The sequence below is a fragment of the Prionailurus bengalensis genome, chromosome D1 (genome assembly GCF_016509475.1).
Source record: "Prionailurus bengalensis isolate Pbe53 chromosome D1, Fcat_Pben_1.1_paternal_pri, whole genome shotgun sequence".
In the NCBI taxonomy this organism is placed as follows: Eukaryota; Metazoa; Chordata; class Mammalia; order Carnivora; family Felidae; genus Prionailurus; species Prionailurus bengalensis.
The window spans coordinates 302,352-327,134 of record NC_057346.1 but is presented as its reverse complement, the minus strand read 5'-3'; the positions used below and the strand labels follow the sequence as shown (position 1 = coordinate 327,134).

General features: G+C 39.6%; 1 protein-coding gene across 1 annotated transcript in view; it reads left to right on the top strand.

Annotated features, from left to right (window-relative positions):
• Positions 1–24,783, top strand: part of TRPC6 (transient receptor potential cation channel subfamily C member 6) — a 130,381-nt gene that overhangs the window by 70,755 nt on the left and 34,843 nt on the right. The window contains exons 2-4 of the mRNA XM_043579154.1: positions 16,285–17,059; positions 21,233–21,418; positions 24,198–24,362. Of these exons, the coding sequence (XP_043435089.1) occupies positions 16,285–17,059; positions 21,233–21,418; positions 24,198–24,362 (1,126 nt within the window). The remainder of the gene's footprint in view (positions 1–16,284; positions 17,060–21,232; positions 21,419–24,197; positions 24,363–24,783) is intronic.

The window sequence follows — 24,783 nt, the reverse complement described above, 5'->3', positions numbered from 1 at the left end:
TTAATTAATCTCAGAGATTAAGTTACTCACTCAGGATTGCACTCTGTATAAGTCACAAGTCTGGAAGACAAACGAAATTCCACCTGGCTCCAGGGCCAACATGCTTTGCCAAGGCGAGGGTTAGACTAACAACCATTGTTTTTTTGTTCCAAAAACATCATTACTTGGAGATGTTTAATTTCATTTTGTTTGTTTCTTCCATGGTTATACAAAAATCAAATAAAAAATACTAGATTTTTACATACTTTCACGTTTTTAACAATTCCTTTTAGATTTCTACTTAAAGTATTTACCTATTTTAAGCTAGGAAATGAAATTTTCTAGATGCATATGTATGTCTAAAGGTTAGAAAGTGAGAAAGGATTGGAAAATGAATGAAGTAGGTGTTTTTTTGTATCAGAGAAAAATAAATTACTTAAAAAGTAGTGTGGGCTGCTTTTACTCGTATGTGGACTCTTACAAAGTTGACTACACAGAAGCAGAAGATAGAATGCTGATGCCCAGGGACAGAGAGGTGGGGAAATGGAGACATATTGGTCCAGGACACAAAATTGAGTTGTGTAGTGCAGACAGTCTAGAGATCTAATGTGGAGCATAACAATGATAGCAATTCTGCACCGATCACTGCAAGATTGTTGAGCCTGACTGGACGTTTTGTGATGCAACTTATGAAATTTATTTAAGTAACATGGGGAACGGACCCATGGGCAGAACGAGCTGTACTTTTGCTGTATGAAGCTGGTGCATATATGCTTAGTGCTCAAGGAGGAGGGGGCGTGCAGAGTATTAGATCATAAATGTCTTCTTCAATTTTCTGTTTGTAAAACTACTTTTGCAAGATTTCTCTGGTGCTTATCATGCAGTTTGATATGAACTATTGGTGTGATGTGCAGGCAGTCATGAGCCCCTTTAAGGCTGTAGCAGCCAGCACGTATTTGATGCTTTTTAGAACCAGCCAGGGTATGGGTCAGTTCTCTGGGCTAAATGTGAATATTTCTCTGCTTCTATCCCTCATCAATACCAGAACTTTGCTAAGAGAGTAGATTTCATGTACTTCTATCCCTCATCAATACCAGAACTTTGCTAAGAGAGTAGATTTCATGTACATTTTTCCTCAATGCAGAGGAAAAATGTAACTATGTGAGCAGAGGCATAAATTAATCAACTTGATTGTTGTAATCATTTCACTGTGTATATGTCTATTAAATCATGTTGTGCACCTTAAATGTATACAATTTTTATTAAAGAGTGAAATAAAATTTTTATCTGGAAAAATTCCATTAAAATTCTGGATTTCCTCTTAAAAAAAAAAAGCACTGTAGGAAATTCCCCAGTCACCCATAGATAACCTTTGTGATGAGATTTTGTTGTATTTTGTAGATCAAGATTGCATATACTGTATACATACATACCCTACCACATACTACTCACGATTTTGAGAAATAGGGGATACTGAAATGAAAGACTCCTCTTTTTAATGAAAGCTCTTGCACTGTGGTAGAATTACACTTGAAGCCCTGACAGATGTTGAAGGCCCTTTATATGTTGGTAAATTTACTCAGTGTCCACGATGGGCCTACAATTCCAAATTTGTAAAAAAAATATATGTAAGACCACAATATAGATAAAAGTAATGAGGTGTCTGTCTTGATAGGATGGGGACCTCCAAACGTGGGGGGATGATCAGGAGGAAGCCAGTGGCACTGATGGTGACAAAATTCACCTGGGCAAAACAGACACATAGAGGTTTATTGAAGGCACCAGTACAGCAGAGGAGAGACTGTCTCCCAGGAGGCGGTGGGTGGGGAGCTGTTTTTAAAGGGCAAAGGAGAAGATAGGATGGAGTTGATGTATGGAACTTTCCCTTTTTTGGTAACTGCGCACTTGTAAGTAGCCCATTGGTTAGTTAGGGCCTGTGGATGTTTTCAGGTGGGTTGTCTGATGGGACCGTCTGTATTCCATTGCTCAATGCCTATTTGCCCAAAGGCGGCCTCTATAAGTAATATGAAGAGAGGCTACTTTTTTTTTTTAATGTTTATTTATTTTTGAGAGAGAGAGAGAGAGAGAAGGCTCCAGAGAGAGCCTATTTTGAGAGAGAGAGACAAAGAATCTGAAGGAGGCTCCAGGCTCCAAGCTATGAGAACCTGATGTAGGGCTCGAACTCATGAACTGCTAGATCTTGACCTGATTCAAAGTTGGACGCTCAACCGACTGAACCACCCAGGCGCCCCTGAAGAGAGGCTACTTTTAGATGGAAGGAATGCAAAGGAGTCATTTGGAGGAAGGCTCTGGGTAGCAGTGAGTGTTCCCCGCTGACTCAGGCAAGCACAAAGTCAGTCTGCTCAGAGATATGTCTCTCAAATTAAGAGCCATTATAATTTTTTTTATTTATTTTTTTTTAATTTTTTTTTCAACGTTTATTTATTTTTGGGACAGAGAGAGACAGAGCATGAACGGGGGAGGGGCAGAGAGAGAGGGAGACACAGAATCGGAAACAGGCTCCAGGCTCCGAGCCGTCAGCCCAGAGCCTGACGCGGGGCTCGAACTCACGGACCGTGAGATCGTGACCTGGTTGAAGTCGGACGCTTCACCGACTGCGCCACCCAGGCGCCCCAAGAGCCATTATAATTTTAAAATGACAAAGGAACACAGGGATGACAGAAGTAAGAGAGGAAAGAATGTTTTCCTCAAATGTTGACATGGAAGAGGAAGAAAACTTCACAGAGAATCACCATATCCATTCTTAATCTTTTTGTGCAACCTTAGATTTTAAACAAGTTTATTTTCTACTCACATGCCTGGAATGGTCATCTCAAATGTAGAACCACTGAAATGGTTTGGTCTTTCCAATTAAGCCAGAAATAAGTGTCAATGAAATGGACGCCTACCTAACCTTAGGGAAAATAGGGGCTTTTTGCTTTTTTACTCTCCACTGAGGATTGAAATTAGTTTTATTACAGAATTAGTCTCCAAAGTTTAGTGGAATATATGTTTTACTTCTGGTATGACTGGTTCAAAATGTTTCATGAGAAAGAAGAAAGAAGAGAAAATTCCAGCTAGTGAGAGACAGTGGTTACTCTTCAGCTTCCCATCTGCTGGTTTATCCCAGAGACAATACAGAATAAGAAGAGGCAAATAAACTTCACAGAAACCGTGCCTATGGCATAACCTGAAGACAGTGTTGGGAGGAAGACCTTTCCTGCCATGTGGTTCTTCTAGCTGGACTTAGATCAGCTAGACACATTAACAGGAGAAAATCACATCTGCTAGGAGTACATACAGGGAGTCCACACAAACCAGGAGTTCCAGAAACAGTGAGGCATCGTGATGTTTCCGGGAGCTCAGGACTGGGGTCAAGTTGGAGGACAGGAAGCAGACACAGAGGACATGAAGGCCATTAGCAGGAAGGTGAGAGGAGATGTTTGGGAAAACAGGGCTGCTCTGTTACACAGATGAGTTCCTTTGCTGGAGAGGAATCTCTGTTAGTATCTCTTCCTGGTACAAGCAGGCAATTGAGGGGGGAGGTGAAGAGCTTTTCCTGAATCTGCTGGGTTTGGATTGATTTTACTCAGAATAACGTTCATGACAAAGTGGCCCATCTTGGGGCAGCCTGCCCTTGGCCCCTACAACAGGAGGTGACCAAAGTTCAAAATTACCGCAAGAGAAAATCCTACTAGATCCTAATGCAAGTTCTCACATCCTGCTCCCCTGCCCTCCTCCACCCTGGCCTGCTCTGGAACAAGCAAGGACAGAGGAAGAAAAACTATGGGAGAGAGATCAGAAGAAAACTAGCAAACAGCTTTGGGTTGATCTAAAACTACTGCCAGAAAGACTAAGCTGACCTTCCGTCTGAAAAATCCTAAAGACGGTGCCCTGGTAGATCAGAGCGAAGACAGGACTTGGAAGCATGCACACTTTGAAAAAGTATGCTTCATGATGTGTCTGATCTAGAGAGAAAGGCAAAAGTGAAGTGTCTTTTGGCTATTAGCTAGTGAAAGAGAAAAAGAGCAAAAAGGAAAAAGGTTTTGTCTTAGAATAAGGTAGATAACCAACAACTTGAAGGGTCCACAGCCCCGTCTCCTGCACCAAGACAGCCAACAGTCCGCTAAAGTGTCTGAACTCTCCATATACAGAAGGGGATGTTAGTGAATTAGAATCTTGCATAGTAGTAGTAGTAGTAGTAAAATAATAGTAGTCGGAACAGAAAAAAGTTCCCATTGTCCTGCATCCTCACTGGAGTATGGCACAATTATTCCTGTTAATTTTGGCCATTCTCATAGATGTGCAGTGTGCCTTACAGAGGTCATCATTTCCGTCTCTGTTGGCTAATAACATTGAGTGGCTTTTTCTGTGCTTACTTATCATTCATACTTAAGCATTGGTGAAATGTCTATCAAAGTTTTGCTTATTTTAATTGGATTCTTCATATTATTGGGTTCTTTTTGATCTTTTTTATTAGATTTTTATTACTGAATATTGTACATTCTTTATTCTGGATACGACTCATTTATCAGGTAGGTGATTTGCAAACATTTTCTCCAAACTGTGGCTTATTGTTTATTATTTTAACAGTGTCTTTCAAAAAGTGAAAGTTCTTCATTTTGATGACACCCAACGTACCAATTTTTTAAAATTCATGGATCATGCTTTTAGTGTTGTATCTAAAAATGTTTTTGCTAGTCCGAGTTATGAAATTTATAAGCATGAGGTAGTCTATCATATGCTACTGTCCTTTCAATGCCTGCAGAATCTGTAATGATGTACCTCTTTCTTTCTTGGCGTTAGTAATTTGTATTTTCCCTCTTTTCTGTTTCTAATCTGGGAGAGCTTTATAGATTTTATTGACCTCCTAAAAAATACTTTGTGTAATGCCGGCACTGGAGAGACATTCATATCCTTACACCAGTCAATTCAGGTTATATCTGTACACTTTTCCATTCATTCAACAGATGTTCCCTGGGACCTCACAAGTGCAGGCACTGCCCCAGGCATTGGGAAGTGTGTAGAATGCCTTCACAGGACTACATTCTTGTGAAAGAGACAGATCATAAATAAGACAAATAGGTAAAATATAGATGATGGTGATATGTGGTAAGATGCAGGGAAAAAGCAGGAAGTGGAGACTTAGAATGTTAAAGATTGGGGCTTTACTTTTAAAGCCCCTTGTGAGAAGATGTCTTTTTTTTTTTTCAAGTTTATCTATTTTGAGAGAGGAAGTGAGTGACACAGGGGCAGAAAGAGAGGGAGAGAGAGAATCCCAAGCAGGTTGTGCACTGTCAGCACAGAGCCTGATGTGGGGCTTGAACCCACGAACCTGTGAGATCATGACCTGAGCTGAGATCAAAAGTCAAATGCTCATCCAACTGAGTGATCCAGGCGCCCCTCCAAAGGAAGTTATACATATTAAAGTAGATGTAAAGAATCCGGAGGCGTCAGGCTAAGATGACATTTAGCAAAATGTCATCATCCAGGCAGCTGAGCTCCCAGAGGAAGGTCACTCTGCCTGTTTCAAGGAGTTGTCAATGGATAGTAAGGAAATTTCATTTTTTTCTTTTGCCTTTGTTTCCCACATCAATAACGTCTTGGGGTGAAGAAGGAGTCAATAGTTTAAGGTTATAGGTAGCTGTTTAACATTGGGTAAGTTACTGGGGGCCTTACTTTCCTCACGTGGAAAGTATCTATATCATTAGAAAATAATTTTTACACATTTCCTCTTCTTAAAAAACTTAAGACAGGTACTTGAAAAGTGAGAAGGTTGAAAGATACCGACTTCTTTTTTTTGTAAAAATTTTTAATGTTTTAATTTATTTTTGAGAGGGAGCGAGAGAGAGCGAGCATACAAGTGGGGGAGGGGCAGAGAGAGAGGGAGACACAGAATCCGAAGCAGGCTCCAGGTTCTGAGCCATCAACACAGAGCCTGACTCAGGGCTCAAACTCATGAACTGTGAGATCGTGGACTGTGAGATCATGACCTGAGCCGAAGTCGGATACTTAACTGATTGAGCCCACCAGGCGCCCCTGAAAGACACCGTTTCTAAGTGCTCACCTGGCATTTTGGTCTGTGGTTTCACCGTTAGTGCCTTGGTGGATAAAGCAGAAGTGATGCAGAAATATATCCTGTGCACTCACATTCACTCTGTGACTCAGGGTGTTAATAAGGAATCACCGAGTAGGATGCATAGAGAAAACCTGAAACTTGGGCCCCGTTCTCAATTTTAAACTTACTCGCATAGCAATATAATGCAGTTCATCAAAATGGTGTGGGTTGCCTGTACAGGGACTGAAGTTTGTTTTTGCCATGAAAGAAGAAGGGTAAAATAAGAATAACTTTTCCATAGAAAAGTAGAGCCTTCTTTTTTTGTACATGTGATTCCAAAGCCTCTAGGAGTTAGCGAGTTTGCTTTGTGTTGCACCAAAGCAATGGTTTCAGTGGTTTTCCTTTTCACCCATCTTCAGGGAAGTCGTTGAACTTTTATAGCTCTAGCCACCTGGAAAATCCCATTTTCTACTGCAGCTTGCTGACCAGGCCCCTGACAGCGGAATGTAGCTGTGCCAATGGAAGTAGACACGTTCCATTGTTGGCCCAGTGGAAGTGGGAGCTTTCTAGCAACTATAGCTATAGTCACACTATGAGGCCTGCAGTGTAATGCAGTGTTTTGTTTTGGTGAAATTGGTTTTTGAAAACACAGAAAAGGAGATGATGCAAAAGACCTTGGCTAACAGCGTTGGTGTTACGGAAGAGTAGAGAAACGGTGAGTCCTCCCTTCCCTCCGAGGGGTTTTGCCTTGACCTGTTCCTCTGTAAGAGAGGCAAGAACAGCAGCCTGATGTCACCTGTGTGTCCCAGGACCCACTCGTGGTCACTCCAACTAACTCACGTGGGGTGGGGGTGGGGTGCGGATGAGCTCTCCGAAAAGCTGCAGGCACGCCTCTGCTCTGCCAGCAGGGGCAGTGTTTCCCTTCCCTCCTCTGTTGGGTTTGTGCTAAATACCTCCTTTTTGCAAATCAGTCTCTATTGTTTAGGGCTACAAAGATGGAAGAGCTAAAAAAAAATAGTAAAGTTGAAGGAACGTTCACCGCAAAGGCCAGGTAGTGTTGTAGGGGCAGATAGTGATTCAGAATGGGCACAACGGGGCTTCTCAAGGTTATCAGTGATCTAGTCCTCAGACGGGGGCTCGTTGTGGGGGATACATGCTGTTAATTTTATTAAACTTAAAATTATAGCTCTATCTTTCACAATAGTAAAATAAGATATAAAAATGAAATACAATATCTGTGAACCTAAGTATACAATCTTGCTTTGCCATTTATTGTTAGTATGAGTTTAGTAAAGGGTTTTCTGTGTATTATACAGGAATTGTAGAGGCCTCGTTTTTGTTTTGTTTTAAGGGTATTCCATCTTAGCTTTTTTCAGCTGTATTAAAACATAATAACAACAACAACACTTTCCCCAATGTGTAACATCTCTGTTTTGGACAAATCCCAAAACATTTCTTTATGTATGAAGCAGAAGTAATAAAGCCAACCTCACCAACTATAGGAAAATTAAACAAAATAACACTGATAAAGTGATTGGCACATAGTAAACTTTTAGTGAATGTCAGTTCTCAGCCTGTCAGTTCTAGTGAAGTTAGTTAATGTAATATACATATTCATAGGAGTTCACCTGATAGTCTTATGTAGAAGCTAAAAACCTAGGGGTAAGTATATAGTAAACTTACAATTTTCTTGACACAATAAGTGTGTTCAAAATCAAACTCTACCAAATTGCCATACCTCATTTTTACTGAAGGTGGATAAGTGTATTTCAGTTTATGACAAGTACAAATTACTTGAAAATACTGTAGAATAATAACAGTTAAGACTACGTATTGAGCACTTACTATTATCAAGTACTAAATGGCTTGCATTATCTTTATGTCAATGAGAATAATGAGTACTGCATAATGTTCTTAAGATGACTAAGACTTGTAGTATCATGACAGGGCTATAAATAACATTTTCCAAGTAAAATACACACAATATTGTAACCCTCCCACCAATCCTGGGAAATAGGATCATTATAATCCTTATTTTTTAGGAAGCCAGAGAGTCAACAATGGGCAGGTTAGAACTTGAACCTGTGTCTAGTTACTCTTACATCCATGCCTTTAACCAGTGCTCTCTTTTCTGCCCTCTGAGTGTCCTTCCCTGCTGAATCTCCCATTGCCTGCCATAGTGCCTGGGACAGTAAATGTTTGAAATGATGAAGGAAGGAAGGAAGGAAGGAAGGAAGGAAGGAACTGTTAAGATCTTGATGGTGGATATGAGGTTTGAGAGCTGTCTAAAATCAGCAAAGAAAGGCATTCTGTAAGTTTGTTTTCTAAATCAGTTGAAGTGTTCCCCACGTCATGCAGTCATCGTCCCCTCTGTATTGCACTCTCTTGTTCATGCCAGGCTTGTGTAGATTTAACCTGCCCCGTGGGCAGTTGGATCTGGCCCCTGTGGTGGAGGTTGGGAGCGTGTTCCAGACTTGTTAGTGAAGGCCGTTCCTTTAGCATGGATACCTCCAGCAGTCAACAGCTTCAGCATCTGCTGAACACACAATTTCAACAATTCTGAATGTTTCTATGACATTACATTACTATCCTTCCCACCCTCAGAGTCAGAACTGCTCATGTGAAGCCTCTTATGAGTATTAACTTAAAATTCAGGTGGATGAATCTTAGTTATGGGCTCATTTTTTAAGATAGTGTACTGCCTGAAGTTGAATATGAGTGTCTCTCCTGATAGTTAGCTTATTGAAGGGAAAATAAGCCTAGAAAGATGAGAACTGATGCCTCTGGGTTCATAATAAACACATTGTACACTTGCCATCTTCTCTCTGCACGTGCTTTCATCAGTAGTTTCTGAGGGAGTTAATCATGGCAAAGTCAGACTCACTCTTAGAGTGTGTGCGGGCTGTTGTTGGCCTGGCTCTTCTGGTCCACTTTCTACTTTGCACGCACACCGACCTCTTCCTTAGGGAGGACATCAATGCAGGCCTGTGCAGGCTATATCAGTGGGCTCCTCTGTCCCCAGGCTTTGAGTGGGTGCAGCCCATGGGAGGTCCCTGTGGGATAACAGAGGTCACGAGAGAGGGAGGTCAGGGTATAAGTTCCCCTAACTCTCTCCTTGAGGGTTGGCTGCTGCCCTCTTCCAAAGGTCAGAAACTCTGTCAAGTGTTATCCTTATAGTTGTCCTAACTTGCAGTAACTATTACCTCCTTATGCCCCTTTCAGGCCTAATCCTGCACCATCCTAGACCTGGGTAAAGTGTTGGCACCTTTTCGGATTTCCCTGATTCCTGCCCACACATTCCTAGAGTCTCTTCATTAAACTCGTCCTATTACCCAGTTTAAGTATGCTGGGTTTTTTCCAGCCTGGAATCTGTCTTACACAGAGGTTACTTGTGGAATGGGAAAATAGGTTTGTGTAATACACAGGACTATGACAGCTTCTGCTATTAGAAGCAAATAGTTTAAATCTCTTTCTTTGATGAGATAATTGGGATATATTTTGCTTGTATTACACATCAACTTTTTAATATTCTCAAGAGTACTCTACTAAAATAGACCAAAACAGATGCATGTGTCCAGAGACCAACCAAAGAACACTTCAGAGGAGGAAGCCATGATACCTAGAATAATCCAGAAAGTGGAGGCTAAAAAGAAACAATGACATTTCAGACTTAGTTATCATGTAGAAAGTTTCTATAACTTTCATTATTTACTACTATTTTCATTCTCTTACATAGTTGGGTTTCTAATTTATACAAGCAGATGTCAATCTGTGATAAAAATAACCAAAAAATATGTAACTTACACACAACCAGCTGGCTCCCAACTGAACATGACGATCAGTTCAGGAGTCTGTGTTTCACTCTTGGAATAAGGTGGTGGTGTGATGTGTGAAGGATCACTCAGTCAGTTAGTATTTGAGTGAACAGGGGAAAATTGAAGCTAACTGAATCATAATATATATAGAATTTCTATCTTGAAAACTCTCTGGAAGTCACAGGGATTTGGTAATATGTTGTGAAAATGGGTTTATGCTTTATGTGTAGTGTCAAGGACATGCAGAGAGCAGAATCAGTGACAGGAAAGGACAAGAAAATCTCTACTTCTGGATCAAGGCAGTCACAAAGACGCCCTTAAAAAGATATGTCTTCTAACTTCCTCTGTTCCCTATTAAGCTCGATGCTAATTTGAAAGTAATATATAATGATGTACATACCCCAGGACACACTGAGGTTTAATCATCGTGTTTTGTTTGTAGGGCTGTACCTTGTATTTGCTCTTGGTTTAATCGGAACGAATGGGCTCTGGGCTTTGACCTTAATTCCTTTGATGAGAAAGATGCGTGAGTTAGACAATTGTGTGAGGGTTTGCAGTGTGCCTTTCTGCTAAGCACTGGGGATCCACTGGTGAATAAAGCAAAATATTCCTGGCTCTCATTGGATGTAGGAAAACCACTCTAATTGTTTACTGCTCCCTCAACCCTGGAGGGAAGGCCAGGGGTGTGTGGCCAGGAATTAAACAGATAAAGTGAAAATAATTTCATTGTTATAAATTAGAACAAAACTACTTTCATCATTTCATCCTTCTAAAGTGGTCTGCAGAATTGCTAGTTGTGTTGACTGTTAATTGTAAGTACTCAAGTCCAGTTTTTCCTTGTATAATCGTGCAGGTAATAAAATATATATCCTAGAATCTCCTTTATTTTCACCTTCCCAGATTAAATCTAACAATCTGCTATCTTGGCTGTTCCACGCCGCATGGATAGTTATGTGCCATTTATATTTTCACACGTCTTCTTTGGTAGAATTGTGCTTTGATTTTAAAATTTCAAGTATTTTGGAAACACAAAATAAAAAATTAAGTTAGATACTTAATGTAAAGCTTAGTTTGTATAAGAGCAGTTCCATTTGATAAAAGCACATTATATTTGAACAGGAAATAGAGGAATTACTACATATACTCTGGACTCAAAGCACACAGTCCATTCGACTCAGAAGCTAATTTGCATTGCTGGCATTTTCAATAGAGATGGATTATTTCATCTCTCGCTATCTGGGGCAACAGGCACTATTTCGCCAGCAAAAAGAATCAGGAAAATGAGGTATGTAAAAACCGTTGATTTTCATGACTTAATCAGTATTTGAGTACCAAGTGGGCAGTGGCTAGTTACATTCCTTCCTAGAACTGGTATTTAAATATTGTGATAAAACAAATTTTTAAAATACAGACATGAAAATGTAGGTTACCAAACATTTAATCCTGCTAAACATGGCTGAATGGATGAAGAAAAATTCTTAATAAATATTTTTCTTAAATAGAAGAACTGACTTTGCAAAAATGTGCCCTTTAGCTGGAATGAAAATATCTCTTTTGTTGATATATTGCTTTGGGCGGTTGTTCCTCTTTCTAGTAGGTGGTTTTATGAGGTTACTTTGCAATTAATGTACAGTTCTACAGCATAGCCTTGTAAAATCCCTCAGAGGGGTAATGTAATCTAGCAGCATCTCATAGCTTTCTTGAAAGTCTTAAAATGTGTATTCCTGAAAAAGTGGTTTTACATGTTTTGCTTTTGCATTTGAAATTCAGGGTTAAGCAACACCACTTGTGGCAAAATACAATACATGGAGCCTTTGAGACTGCAGTTAGGGAAGACCAGAGGCAGCAAAGTATGCATTTTGTTGGGTCACCATACTGGCAGCTCTTGGTTTATCTCACTACCAGTGCAAGAACTGCCTTCCGAGAGCCTGCAGTGGTTATCTTCCTTAGGGCAATCTCAAATGCCTCTAGACGTGTCCTGTATCAGGCTTTACTGGCCACAGAGTACTGAAGAGGTAATGATAATCCAGGCCTTTCCAAAAAATGTGTCAGAAATTCATGTCACTGCATAGGATTAATATTTATGGTTGCCACAATGGGACAAGAGATGCTTTAAACGTGAAGAAAACATTTTCTATGGAAATGTTTTTGCTCTTTCCTCAAAAGAATGGCTGCTATAGGTAGGAAAGCCATAACAGTCTAGAAGAAAATGGGACGTATCCTTGGAACAGTGGCTTGCTAGGATAGAGCCTGCCATTATTCAGATAAATAGGCATTAAAGTCATAAATCAGTCTTTTAAAATTTTAGAATTAAAGATGTCACAAAACTACCTCTGTGTAAATTTAGAGGTGATATATGAACAAATAGTACTTTGGAAACTAAAAATTGAGATATAAGTTAAATTACTTATAATGATTTTCCTTTTTTTAAAGAGACAAAAGCCTCTCAATTACCATCTCAGTCCTTGCCTTTCATGGGTATTCCATGTGAATAACAGCTGAAAGTAGTAAAGTTGGTGACCTTCTTGTTCATATAAATGCATAAACCTGTGGCTGTAAAAAAAAATGAAACTCAAATTTAGGTGCTTTCCAATTTGTGATTTGAATTGACCCTGGAAAAATCCTGTGACATAGGCTGGAGTAATTATTTCTCTTATTCTCATGGAAGAAAAAGAACAAAACAGAGGCTTGGTTCTTGGTACTATTTTGTGTCCATTTTATGCCTTTTTGGTTTTGTTTTTACAGGAACTTTCCCCAAGTTCTCCCTATAGTACTTTTTCATCTCACTTTCATAAATCCCCTGATCTTAGCTCTTTTCTCCCTTCATTTTACAGTTTTTCTTTTTGAACACATTCTCTGTGGTTAGCAACACTTCCTCTCCCCCTAATCTTCGTGGTTCCTCTAGTCTACAATCTACAGCAGCAGCTGTGGGGTAATACACGCTGGAGGGGGTTTTTAGAGGCCAGAAGAGTGACAGAGAGGAGGGAAAGGGGTTCAAAATCTTAGAGGGAAGAAGAATGATAGCTGCTCATGTGACGAGACTCTCCATGCTTCTACTTCATCCATTCTGTTAAGTCAGAAATAATGCCGCTCTTCTAAAAACTCACCTCCAAGAATTGCCTTTCACCAAAACTGACATTAGATGCTGGCAATTTTTTTTATGAGGGAAAATTGCATTCTTTTAGAAGAGACATTAGAATTAATTTTATTTCTTTTAAATAGAAAAGTATACCTACTAAAGGTCACTAGCTTTTGGATGAAAAACTCTAATATAAAATCTACAGTACATAATACACATTAAAAAGCAACTTAGGAGTAAATTCTCTAAAGTGTTCTGGTCTGTGTGGTCTTTATCACTAATGTCTCTGGATTAGGTAAGAGAAGATAATGTGTCTTTGTCTTGAAGAAAAGTTATTGTAAAGAACAAAAAAAAATGTTCTTGAGAATTATAAACATAGCAGCAGAGAATATTTTTCAAAAGATATATTAGAGGATAAAGTTAAAGAAATGTCCATAGTGTAATGCAAAAACAAAAACCAAACAACAAATCCACGATTAACTGGGAAATTGGACAGAAAAGATAAGAAAATTTAGTGGTAATCCCAGAATGTCCAGCATCCAAAAGGAGTCCCAGAAACAACACTGACAGCAGGAAACAGAATTATCAGAGAAATGAGTTAAAAATATTTCTCAGAAAAGCACCCATTTCTCCAGATGAAAAGATTTACTGAGTGCACAGAACCACAGAAGAAAGGAGGTTCCCTCCAACAAAAAATTATGTAATTTTAGGGCAACAGAGACAAAGAGAACATCCAGAATCATATTTCCTAATAGCCACTACAAAAACTAGAATGTAACAGTACAAAGCTTTGAAAATTATTGTTAACCTAGAATTCTCTACCCAGCTAAACTACCAATTAAGGTTGTCAATAATACAGTCATTTTTAGACATGCAAAATCTCAAGAAGTTTACCTCCTGCACATACTTTGTCAGTCAGCTAGTGGAGCATGTGCTATACTAGGGCACAGGAGTGAGCTAAGAAAGAGGAGAGTCTGGGATTCAGAACACAAGGAACCCAACATAAAAGCAAAGCAAAGAGAATTGTTGGGATGATGCCAAAGGAAGATTCAAAGACAACATACGTTTGAGTCTAGACTGTAACCATGTCCAGGTTAGCAGATCAGGAGGCTACAGAAAAGACTCTTCAAGAGGCGAAAATTAAAAAAATACATAGGATGTTGGATGAATTAAAACAAGATTTAGACCAAAGGAGAGTAGAATTTTGTTGCATTGGTCATAAGTACACAGAACATTAAGCATATGAATACAGGAAGAGAATTATTAACAACTGGGTTTCAGGACATAGGGAAGTAGTATCCTGAAAGACACCATGGTACACTCCTTGTCACAGCTAGGACTATCACTGTATTATTGTAGTTATCTAGCCAAAGTTATGCTGTAACTACCCTGGAATGATAAAGGACCATGAGGTGTGTTTGAGGTGTGTCCATGTGGGTGTGTGTGCAGGGGCAGGGAGATTGTTAAAGTGGGCTGAATTTCACCTTTGGCGAGAATTCCATAGATAATTGCAAACCTGGAAATTCAGAAATAACAATATTAATAAGTTGTATGGCTGTAAGTTTTTAAATTGTAAAATAATAAGCTAAAATATTGACATTATTGCCTCTGGAGATCAGGAAGTGGGGAAAATGAAACACAGAGGGCTGCTGTTTTCATAAAGCATATAGAGTCCTCTATTTGTGTATGTGCACAACTTTGATAACATTAAAAATGGAATGGAAAACAAAGCAGTAGTTACAGAAAGCAAAATACATGTAGAAATCATTCCCTTAATACTTAACAAAAGTTCCCCATACAATATCAAAAGACTGACTTTAGAAATTACTAGTGTTGTAGCCATTGCCCTTGACATCATTTTTTAAATTTACAAAGTTGTCTCTTTAATAACACATCAGGCTGGTCACTTTTGAAGAGACACCATGGATGGCTGGAGGGCTCACTGTTGAATGAGTCTATGGAAAACATTGGTTAATATGGCAGCATACTGTTCAAGCTCCTTGGAGAATCATAATCATTTGTGAGTTGGCTGACATCTTGCTATTTCTTTGGGAATCACACAACCGTAGACAACACTACCTGGATATTGGATATCAAGATGGTTAAGGACTCGTAGAGAAAGATATTTAGGCCACATTGGAGGGGAAGATCATTTATGGGGTCTTTGGACCAATTTAAGTTGTCTTCATACTGGGAAATTTGTGACAGTCTTCAGAGGGATGGCTCTAGGAAACATTTACAAAGAGAGGAAACATCTATCATATCTATCACCAACCACACCTTTTTCCTTCCTTTCAGCCCCCACCCTCCTAACATGGCCCTTCCCTGTTCTGCAGTGAATTGTACCTTTGAGTCTGTGGTTAGTGACAGTGATAAGGATTGAGCCGTAAACTTTAAGACATACAGTTATAAATCAATAAGGAAGAAAATGTCCATTGTAGCATTTGACTAGAGAAGGGATCACTGTCTCCTATCACAGACTGAAGGCCTGCACTAAAGGCTGGCCATCTCTTTGACCCATCTCCATCACAGAAGTGTTCCTTCCCACCTGTGCCTTACTCATAATGTTCTCATTTCCAGTGATTTTTAGAACACCTAGCAGAGTCCAAGTCTTAACTGTTCCTATTAATGAAACCTGTGCTCTAGTGTCTGGTTGACCCTTCCATTGGAGAAAGCGCTCTACCTGTACCCAACCCCTGTCCCACCCTCCTAAAGCACACCCTCACTTGACTTGTACTCATCCTTCCATTTTTAGCCTTTAACTTTCTCCTGGAAGCTATGCTACATAACCCTGCTATAGGTTTATCATGACAAACAACCGATAACAAGGCAATGTTCTAGTTCCCAGTTTCTCCCAGTAGAGTATAAGATTTATAAGGGCAGAAAAGTTTCTACTTTTGTCACCATTGATTTTCCTGGGCCTTATACAGTGCCTGGCCCTGGCATAGGAGGGAACCAGTAAGTATGTGTTGAATGGATTTACTATTTTCTCTATTTTTTAATATTTTCACAGTGTATATAATATTGGTGACTGATTGTGGGTCTTTCTTATACTATCTGTGATTGAAACACTCACATTAATCCTTATTTCAATGGCACAGAGAGATTATAGGAATTTCCAGAGTCTCCACTCCAAATGGAAACATTAAAATCTGCAAAGTGCTTGGCTTTCTTAAAGAAGTTCTTGGAATCCATTAACAAATAAATGCATTCCCATTTCTATTATAGTTGGTCTAGAGATGATGAGACAACATCTCATATACTTGAGGGTTGCATTAGTTGAATGGCAAGTCATTTGGCTCACTAAAATGCTCTTAATATGATTTGTTCCCAATCTTTCTATTTCCTTTTAGCCAGGACACCGACAACAGACTGGCCCACCGGCGGCAGACGATTCTCCGTGAGAAGGGGAGAAGGTTGGCCAACCGAGGACCAGCTTACATGTTTAACGATCGCTCAACAAGCTTATCTATTGAGGAGGAACGTTTTTTAGATGCTGCTGAATATGGCAACATCCCAGTGGTGAGGAAGATGTTAGAAGAATGTCTGTCCCTCAATGTTAACTGTGTGGATTACATGGGCCAGAATGCCCTGCAGTTGGCCGTGGCCAACGAGCATCTGGAAATTACAGAACTTCTTCTCAAGAAAGAAAACCTCTCTCGTGTTGGGGATGCTTTGCTTCTAGCTATTAGTAAAGGTTATGTTCGGATTGTGGAAGCTATTCTCAGTCATCCAGCTTTTGCTGAAGGCAAGAGGTTAGCAACCAGCCCCAGCCAGTCTGAACTGCAGCAAGATGATTTTTATGCCTATGATGAAGATGGAACACGGTTCTCTCATGATGTGACTCCAATCATTCTGGCCGCCCACTGCCAGGAATATGAAATCGTGCATACCCTCTTGCGGAAGGGTGCTCGGATTGAACGGCCTCATGACTATTTCTGCAAGTGCAGTGAGTGCAGCCAGAAACAGAAGCATGACTCCTTTAGTCACTCCAGATCTAGGATTAATGCCTACAAGGGCCTGGCAAGTCCAGCTTACCTGTCACTGTCTAGTGAAGACCCAGTCATGACAGCTTTAGAACTCAGCAATGAGCTGGCTGTGCTGGCCAACATTGAGAAGGAGTTCAAGGTAGGTCTGTAACGTTAAGGACTGCACTCTTCACTCATCAGTCAAGGTGTATTAATAAGCTTCCATAGGTGCTTAGGATTGTGCTAGCTACTGCGGACAGGAGGTAATTTTGTATTTTTTTTTCAACAAGCTCTTTGTTACAATGATATGTCGTAACACTTGTGGTCACCACCATTTAGACACGTTCTATAGACTTTACATTTATGTCTAATTCTTATCACAACCTTGAGAACCTTACTTGCTTTGCAGATGAAGAAATGGAGGCACAGAAAGGTCACTTAAAGCCCAAGACCAACAACTGGTGACTGGCAGAGTTGGGACCAGAGTCCAGACATGCTGTACTCTACAGCCAGGTTCTGTTTCCTCTGGAACTGTGTCTGTGTTCACAGCATGGCGAGAAGTGCTGTTGAGGCCAGAAAGATGAATAAGCTGGTGGAAGTCCCAGTGACTTGAGAGACACATGCACACGTAAATATATATGATATAGAGAGAAGTGAAGTTACTAGATGGACTATAAGTGATGTGCTGTGGAATCCAGAGGAAGCAACATTTAATTCAGATTAGTTTTCAGGGAAGGTACAGGTACATGGCATTTCAGCTGCGTATGGGCAGAATGCATAGGATTTGAGGAGGCTGAGAAAGAGGGAAAAGACCTTTCAGAGCAAGATAAATTTTGCCTTTAGCTGCAAGGATACTTACAAATGTCAAGAAACAGCCTGTTTTCAGATCTTGCCTTTGATGATATAGAATAAAATAAATGTGTTTTATGGAATGCTTGCCAAATGCTCAGCACCATGCTAAGTACTTTGCATGTGTGGTTTCTTTTTTTTCTTTTTTCTTTTCTTTTCTTTTCTTTTCTTTTCTTTTCTTTTCTTTTCTTTTCTTTCCTTTTCTTTCTCTTTCTTCTTTCTTTTCTTTCTTTCTTTCTTTCTTTCTTTCTTTCTTTCTTTCTTTCTTTCTTTCTTTCCTTCTTTCTTTCTCTTTTGAGGCAGAGAGGGGCAGAGAGAGGGAGAGAGACAATCTTTTTTCTTAAAGCTATTTTTTTTTAATGTTTACTTATTTATTTTGAGAGAGAGCAAGCATGAGCAGAGGAGGGACAGAGAGAAAGGGAGAGACAGAATCCCAAGCAGGCTCTGCAGCTATCAGCGCAGAGCCTGATGCGGGGCTCAATCTCACCAGCCTGGCATCGTGACCTGAGCCGAAACCAAGATACTCAACCAGCTGAGCCACCCAGGTGCCCCTGCACGTGTAGTTTCTTTAACACTTATTTAATCTAACTAACACTCAGTTTTCTCATTTGTAACATGGGAATAATAATAGTGCCTACCTCATGGAATGATTTTAATTTATCTAAGATCACATGGCTAAAAACTGAAGGATCTGCGATTTGACTACAGGTGTATTTGAGTGGAAAAACCCAAGCCCCTAACCACTCTATAGACCGTGGACATGGGGAACATATGCACACCTTAACATTTGTCCCTGTGACCCTAACTGACTGTTTCATGAAAAGGATAAAGCTGTTTCCTTGTGACTTCCTTGTACTATCTGACTAGATACCTGTTTAGAAGGAGCATGAGCCAGTCTCCGTTAGGCAGAATTTGTTTCATCAGTTTGCCTTCATGGAGTCTGTTTGGACCCGCAGTTAGGAAGGCATAGCCTGTTTAGAAGCCACTGAATTGTAATGGGTCACTTGGCAGGATTTACAGAGAGGAGCCCAGGTACGTGCTGCACCCACACCCATATAGGCTTCCCTAAAATACCTCCTTATTGCCTAACATCCAGAGCTGCTCGAACTGCACCATCTTCCTCTCCTGATTCTCCCAAGGGACATTTTCGTTCTAAACACACCAGCAGCTTCAGGATGGCGGAAATAACTAGCAAAGCTATAACTCTAAGCATAAACTCTGCCACTGAGGCTATGTGACCTCAGGGAACCTTAGTTTTTTGATGTGGAAAATGGGAATAGTGTTTGCCCTACGTGCTTCCTATTTCTTCCCACTTTTCAAAATAGAAAAGCTTTCTACAAAGAAGGGACAAAGTGGCATAGTCCTTAAAGGCAGAGGGTTTGGGGCCTAACAGCTGGATTTAATGTTTGATTTTGACACTTAGTGGCTACATGATCTTGGACACATTATTTAACCAAACTGAGCAAGATGACCTAAAAGATTAAATTAGGTAATATAATCCATTTGCCATGCAACAAACTCAAGCTGATAGGTTTTCTTGATTAACATTGACCTATAAATGGCCTTATTTCAATGTAAGAGGAAAAAGGGGGAGGAAGTATTAGAAAGACCTGAATGAAGATGTTAATACCTGGTGTATATACATTAGACAGAGTTGTGTTTTTAATTGACATATACTTCACACATAGTGTCACATCAGCTTCAGGTGCACAACATGGTGATTCAACATGTCTGCACATCATGCTGTGCTCACCACAAGTGTATATAGCCACCATCTGTCCCCTAACAACACTATTCCAGTATCACTGATTGTGTTTCTGACTCTATGCCTTTTATCCCCTTGACTTATTCATTTCATAACTAGAATTCTTTATCTCCCACTCCCCTCCACCCATTCTGTCCATCCCCCACATGCCTCTCCTCTCTGGCATCCACCAGTCTTTTTGTGGGTCTGTTCCTGCTTTGTTTGTCTGTTTTGAGTCCACATGTAAGTGAAATCCTATGGCCTTTGTCTTTCACTATTTGACTTACTTCACTTAGCATAATACCATAATGTTGTCACAAATGGCAAGTTCTCGTTCTTCTTTATGGCTGAGTAATATTCCATAATATACACACCACATCTTCTTTACCCATTCATCTATCAATGGGCACTTAGACTGCTTCCATTTCTTGGCCATTGTAAATAATGCTGCAACAAACATCAGGGTCCGTGTATCTTTTAGAATTAGTGTTTTCAGGGGCGCCTGGGTGGCGCAGTCGGTTAAGCGGCCGACTTCAGCCAGGTCACGATCTCACGGTCCGGGAGTTCGAGCCCCGCGTCAGGCTCTGGGCTGATGGCTCAGAGCCTGGAGCCTGTTTCCGATTCTGTGTCTCCCTCTCTCTCTGCCCCTCCCCCGTTCATGCTCTGTCTCTCTCTGTCCCAAAAATAAATAAACGTTGAAAAAAAAATTTTTTTAAAAAAAAATAAATAAACGTTAAAAAAAATTAAAAAAAAAAGAATTAGTGTTTTCATATTCTTTGGGTAAATATCCAGTATTAAAATTACTGGATCCTATGGTATTTCTATTTTTAATTTTTTAAGGAGCCTCCATACTGCTTTCCACCACATCTGTACCATTTATATTCCTGCTAACAGTGCATGGGGGCTGCTTCTTACTCCACATCTTTAGCAACACATGTCTTTTTGATTTTAGCCACTCGGACAGATGTAAGGTGGTATCTCATTATGGTTTTGATTTGCATTTTTCTGGTCATCAGTGATGTAGGGCATCTTTTCAAGATGTGAATTTTTTATGTTTGAATATGATCTATACTTCCTAAGTCTTCCCAACGTAATGTTAGGTCATCATCAACAAATTACAACAGAAGCATTTGCATTGCATTAAGTTTTCTTTTCTCCAAAGAAGAATCCTGGTTTTCAGACTTTATATTAGATCTTGTCTTGGACCCTGATTTTGGTACGCTAAGTTTCTCAATACAATTTATTAAATAGATAAATGACATATGTTTGCTTTTCTCTGGAATCTCTCCAAATGTCCTGTGTTTCTCAAGTTTACCAACAGTTTACAAGATCTTACAAAAATCTACCAAATGTACATGATGTGCTTGCTGGTGAAGTCATGAGCATGAGACATGATGTATGCAAAGTGGTAGGATCCTGCTGTGGGAAAAATTGCTTACTTCATATTCTCCTGATCCTATAGGTGACTTGGGCACAGTACACTATTCAACAGCTTTGCTTATGTTTTAGATAAATTTCCTTTCTTTGGATATGAAGAACATCTTTATGGTGCTAAGATACTTCAGAAATCACCCAGTAGAACAGCAGTTAAAGCACATTAAAAGAACAGTAAACCCAAAGATAGAATTTTTCTGTTTGTTTCCTCTCCCAACTGTCAAGTGACTGATAAATTCCACTGCGTCACCTAGTAAATGCGCTACTTCTCCATTATTGTTTTTTGTTTTGCTTTGTCTTTCCCAGAATGACTACAAAAAACTGTCAATGCAGTGCAAGGATTTTGTTGTTGGACTCCTTGATCTGTGCAGAAATACCGAAGAAGTGGAGGCCATTCTGAATGGGGACATCGAAGTGTATCATGGTGGGGGAGATCACAGCCGTCCAAATCTCAGCCGCTTGAAACTTGCCATTAAATATGAAGTAAAAAAAGTAAGGCCAGGCCTGAAGCCCCATTTACATCATTTCCGTTCTTACTGCTGCTGTATAAGGCTGAAGAGTTGGCATAATCAGCTTGAGCTGGGTTTTTCTAACCAACAGTTAGTTGCATGAGGCAGTTTCTCTAATCATACATGCTTAGCTGTGAGTCATGTAACCTACACTCCACACAAGTCTGTGACTTCTGGACGTGTTTATGCCCTGATTGCCAGCCACTCTCCTTTACTCAACTAATGGTATAGAAATGACTTCGTGTGTCCAGATGATAAGGCGTTGGTCATCTGAGAGGAACATCAGTGTTTGAGACTCCGTTCCAGGTCCCATCTGTTGTGTTCTGATCCAGGACCAGTGCCCTCAGTTCCTGCTTTAGAACATTTGAATCTCCTTCTGCACCTTGTGTATCTGTGGGGCATTTTCAGTCTCTGTCTTCATGCAGCACTTCCCATTCTTGATTGCTTTCTTAGGTTACGTATCTTTAAAAATATACTTTTTAAGGATAAAACAGTATAGATATGCCCCCTTTCTATCTTCCCAATTTTTTTTTTAAGTGTTTACTTTTAGGCAACCTCTCTATACCCACTGTGGGGCTTGAACTCACAACACCAAAATTAAGAGTTGCATGTTCCACTGACTAAGCCAGCCAGGCTCCCTTGATCCTCCCAATTATTTTTTCTTAATGTTTATTTATTTATTTCCAGAGAAAGAGAGAGAGAGGAGCTGAGAGAGAAGAGGAGAAGGAGAGAGAGAGAGAGAGAGAGAGAGGGGGGGGGGGGGGAGAGAGAGAGAGAGAGAGAGAGAGAGAGAGAGAGAGAGAGAGAATGAATCTCAAGCAGGCTCCTTGCTATCAGCATGGAGCCTGAAGCGGGGGCTCACACTCACAAACCATGAGATCATGACCTGAGCCGAAACCAAGAGTCTGATGTTCAACCTACTGAGTCACCCAGGCACCCCTGTCTTCTCAATTCTTAATGGAGAGTAGTTTCTCTCCATTATATTACTCTCCACAAATTCATATCTTGTACATCTTCACATTTCAGTAGATAAACATCCATCTCATCTTTTCAAAGGCTGTGTTGTTATATCACTATTTCATTTAATCAGCTTACTATTTAAGGGTGTTTATCACTTTCTTCAGGTTTTTGTTAATTTAAAACATTTGCTAAGTTTTCTTTAAAAACAGTGCACCAGTTTACATACGTGCCACAGGTGTGTGAGAGGGCTTATTTTTGCTACTCACAATAGGTGTTACTAAATCTTGCAACTCTGAGAAGATAAACATTGTTTCTTGTTTTAATGATCTTCGAGATGAGCCATCCTTAAGCATTTGTAGTTCTTTTAACCTTTCAACATTTTTTATCAATTTTTATTTTGCATTGTTGCTTTTTGTAGATTAAATAATGTTGCCCCTGCCATATATTCTTTGTAGAAAATAAACATGTGAGAATTAAAAAATTCTGAAAAATAACAAGTAAAATTTAATTATAAAGTTTTGTTAATTGAAAGAATTTATGGCACAGAAATAAAAATACATCAGTGAATAGAATAGGCAGTCCAGAAACAGACCCATATACAAATGGGAGTTAATAAGTTTAGCATTGTAGGTCAGTGCAGAACAGATAGCATGCTGTTTTAAGAAAGTATTTAAACATCTGGGCCTGTAGGATTTCTCTTTCTTTCTCTCTCTTTCTCTCTCTCTTTCTTCCTTCCTTCCTTCCTTCCTTCCTTCCTTCCTTCCTTCCTTTCTTTCTTTCTTTTCTTTCTTTCTTTCTTTCTTTCTTTCTTTCTTTCTTTCTTTCTTTCTCTCTCTCTTTCTTTCTCTCTTTCTTTCTTTCTTTCTTTCCTTCTTTCTTTCTCTTTCTTTCTTTCTCTCTCTCTTTCTTTCTTTCTTTCTCTCTCTCTTTCTTTCTCTCTTTCTTTTTCTTTCTTTCTTTCTTTCTTTCTTTCTTTCTTTCTTTCTCTCTTTCTCTCTCTCTCTCTTTCTTTCTTTCTTTCTTTCCTTCTTTCTTTCTCTTTCTTTCTTTCTCTCTCTCTTTCTTTCTTTCTTTCTCTCTTTCTCTCTTTCTGTCTTTCTTTCTCTCTCTCTCTCTCTTTCTTTCTCTCTTTCTTTCTTTCTCTTTCTTTCCTTCTTTCTTTCTCTTTCTTTCTTTCTTTCTTTCTTTCTTTCTTTCTTTCTTTCTCCTTCCTTCCTTCCTTCCTTCCTTCCTTCCTTCTTTCTTTCTTTCTTTCTTCTTAGAGAGAGAGAGCAGCAGGAGAGGGGCAGAGGGAGGAAGAGAGAATCCCAATCAGGCTCCGTGCTCAGCACAGAGCCCAGTGCAGGAATGCAGGGCTGGATCCCACAACTCTGGGATCATGATCTGAGTCGAGATCAATAGTCTGATGCTTAACCAGTTGAGCCACCCAGGCACCCCTGGGCCAGTAGGATCTTTACATCACTGTTTCTAGATGGAAAATAACATATAAATGTAAAAGTCCTTATGTGAAGCATTTACGAATCTTTTTATAATATTAAATTTCAGAATTTTTTCTATACTTTCAAGGAAATCCCGTTAGTTATAAAGGAAAAATTTGATAAGTTGGAATCTTCGAATTTATATAATACATGTTAGAACCTCCTGCCGCCTTGCTTGATGCTTGTCAGCTAGATGTTCTATGTTTACTCTTTATTTCTAACAGTAGTTTTCATGGGAAACCACAGAACAAAATATTTAGAATCCAAGAGTTGGTGAACTTTTCTTTAATCAAGCTATTAAATGTTTTGTCACTTCCCTGCTAGTTTGTAGCTCATCCAAACTGTCAACAGCAGCTTCTGTCCATATGGTATGAGAACCTCTCCGGTCTGCGGCAGCAGACCATGGCGGTTAAGTTTCTCGTGGTCCTGGCGGTTGCTGTCGGATTGCCCTTCCTGGCTCTCATTTACTGGTTTGCTCCATGCAGCAAGGTATGTCTGTGAAGCCTGGACCTTATCGTCACCTACAAGTAGGTCAAGCTGTATATATCAGAGCCAGTTAAGCAAGGAAAATTCTGTTTTCCAAATGAAAATTTCATAGATGTCAGAGTTGGGTTTAAATAATATTATTGATTTTAATATTACAAAAATGACATCTATTTGCTATAGGAAATAAGGGGAAAAGTGGGTAGAAAATTAACCTGCAATAGCACCACTGTTAAGTTGAGAAAGAAAACCTAGTTACTATGTTTCCATCCTCTCTGTAGGCATGTCTAATTCATATATGTTTTGAGGTTATAGTATGCATTGAGCACGTATTTCAAATATAATCCTAAAAGATAAACATTTTTTGTCTTTTATTCCTCCTTTGACAAAGTTTGAGATTAAACTTACTTTTTTTGTATTTATTTAG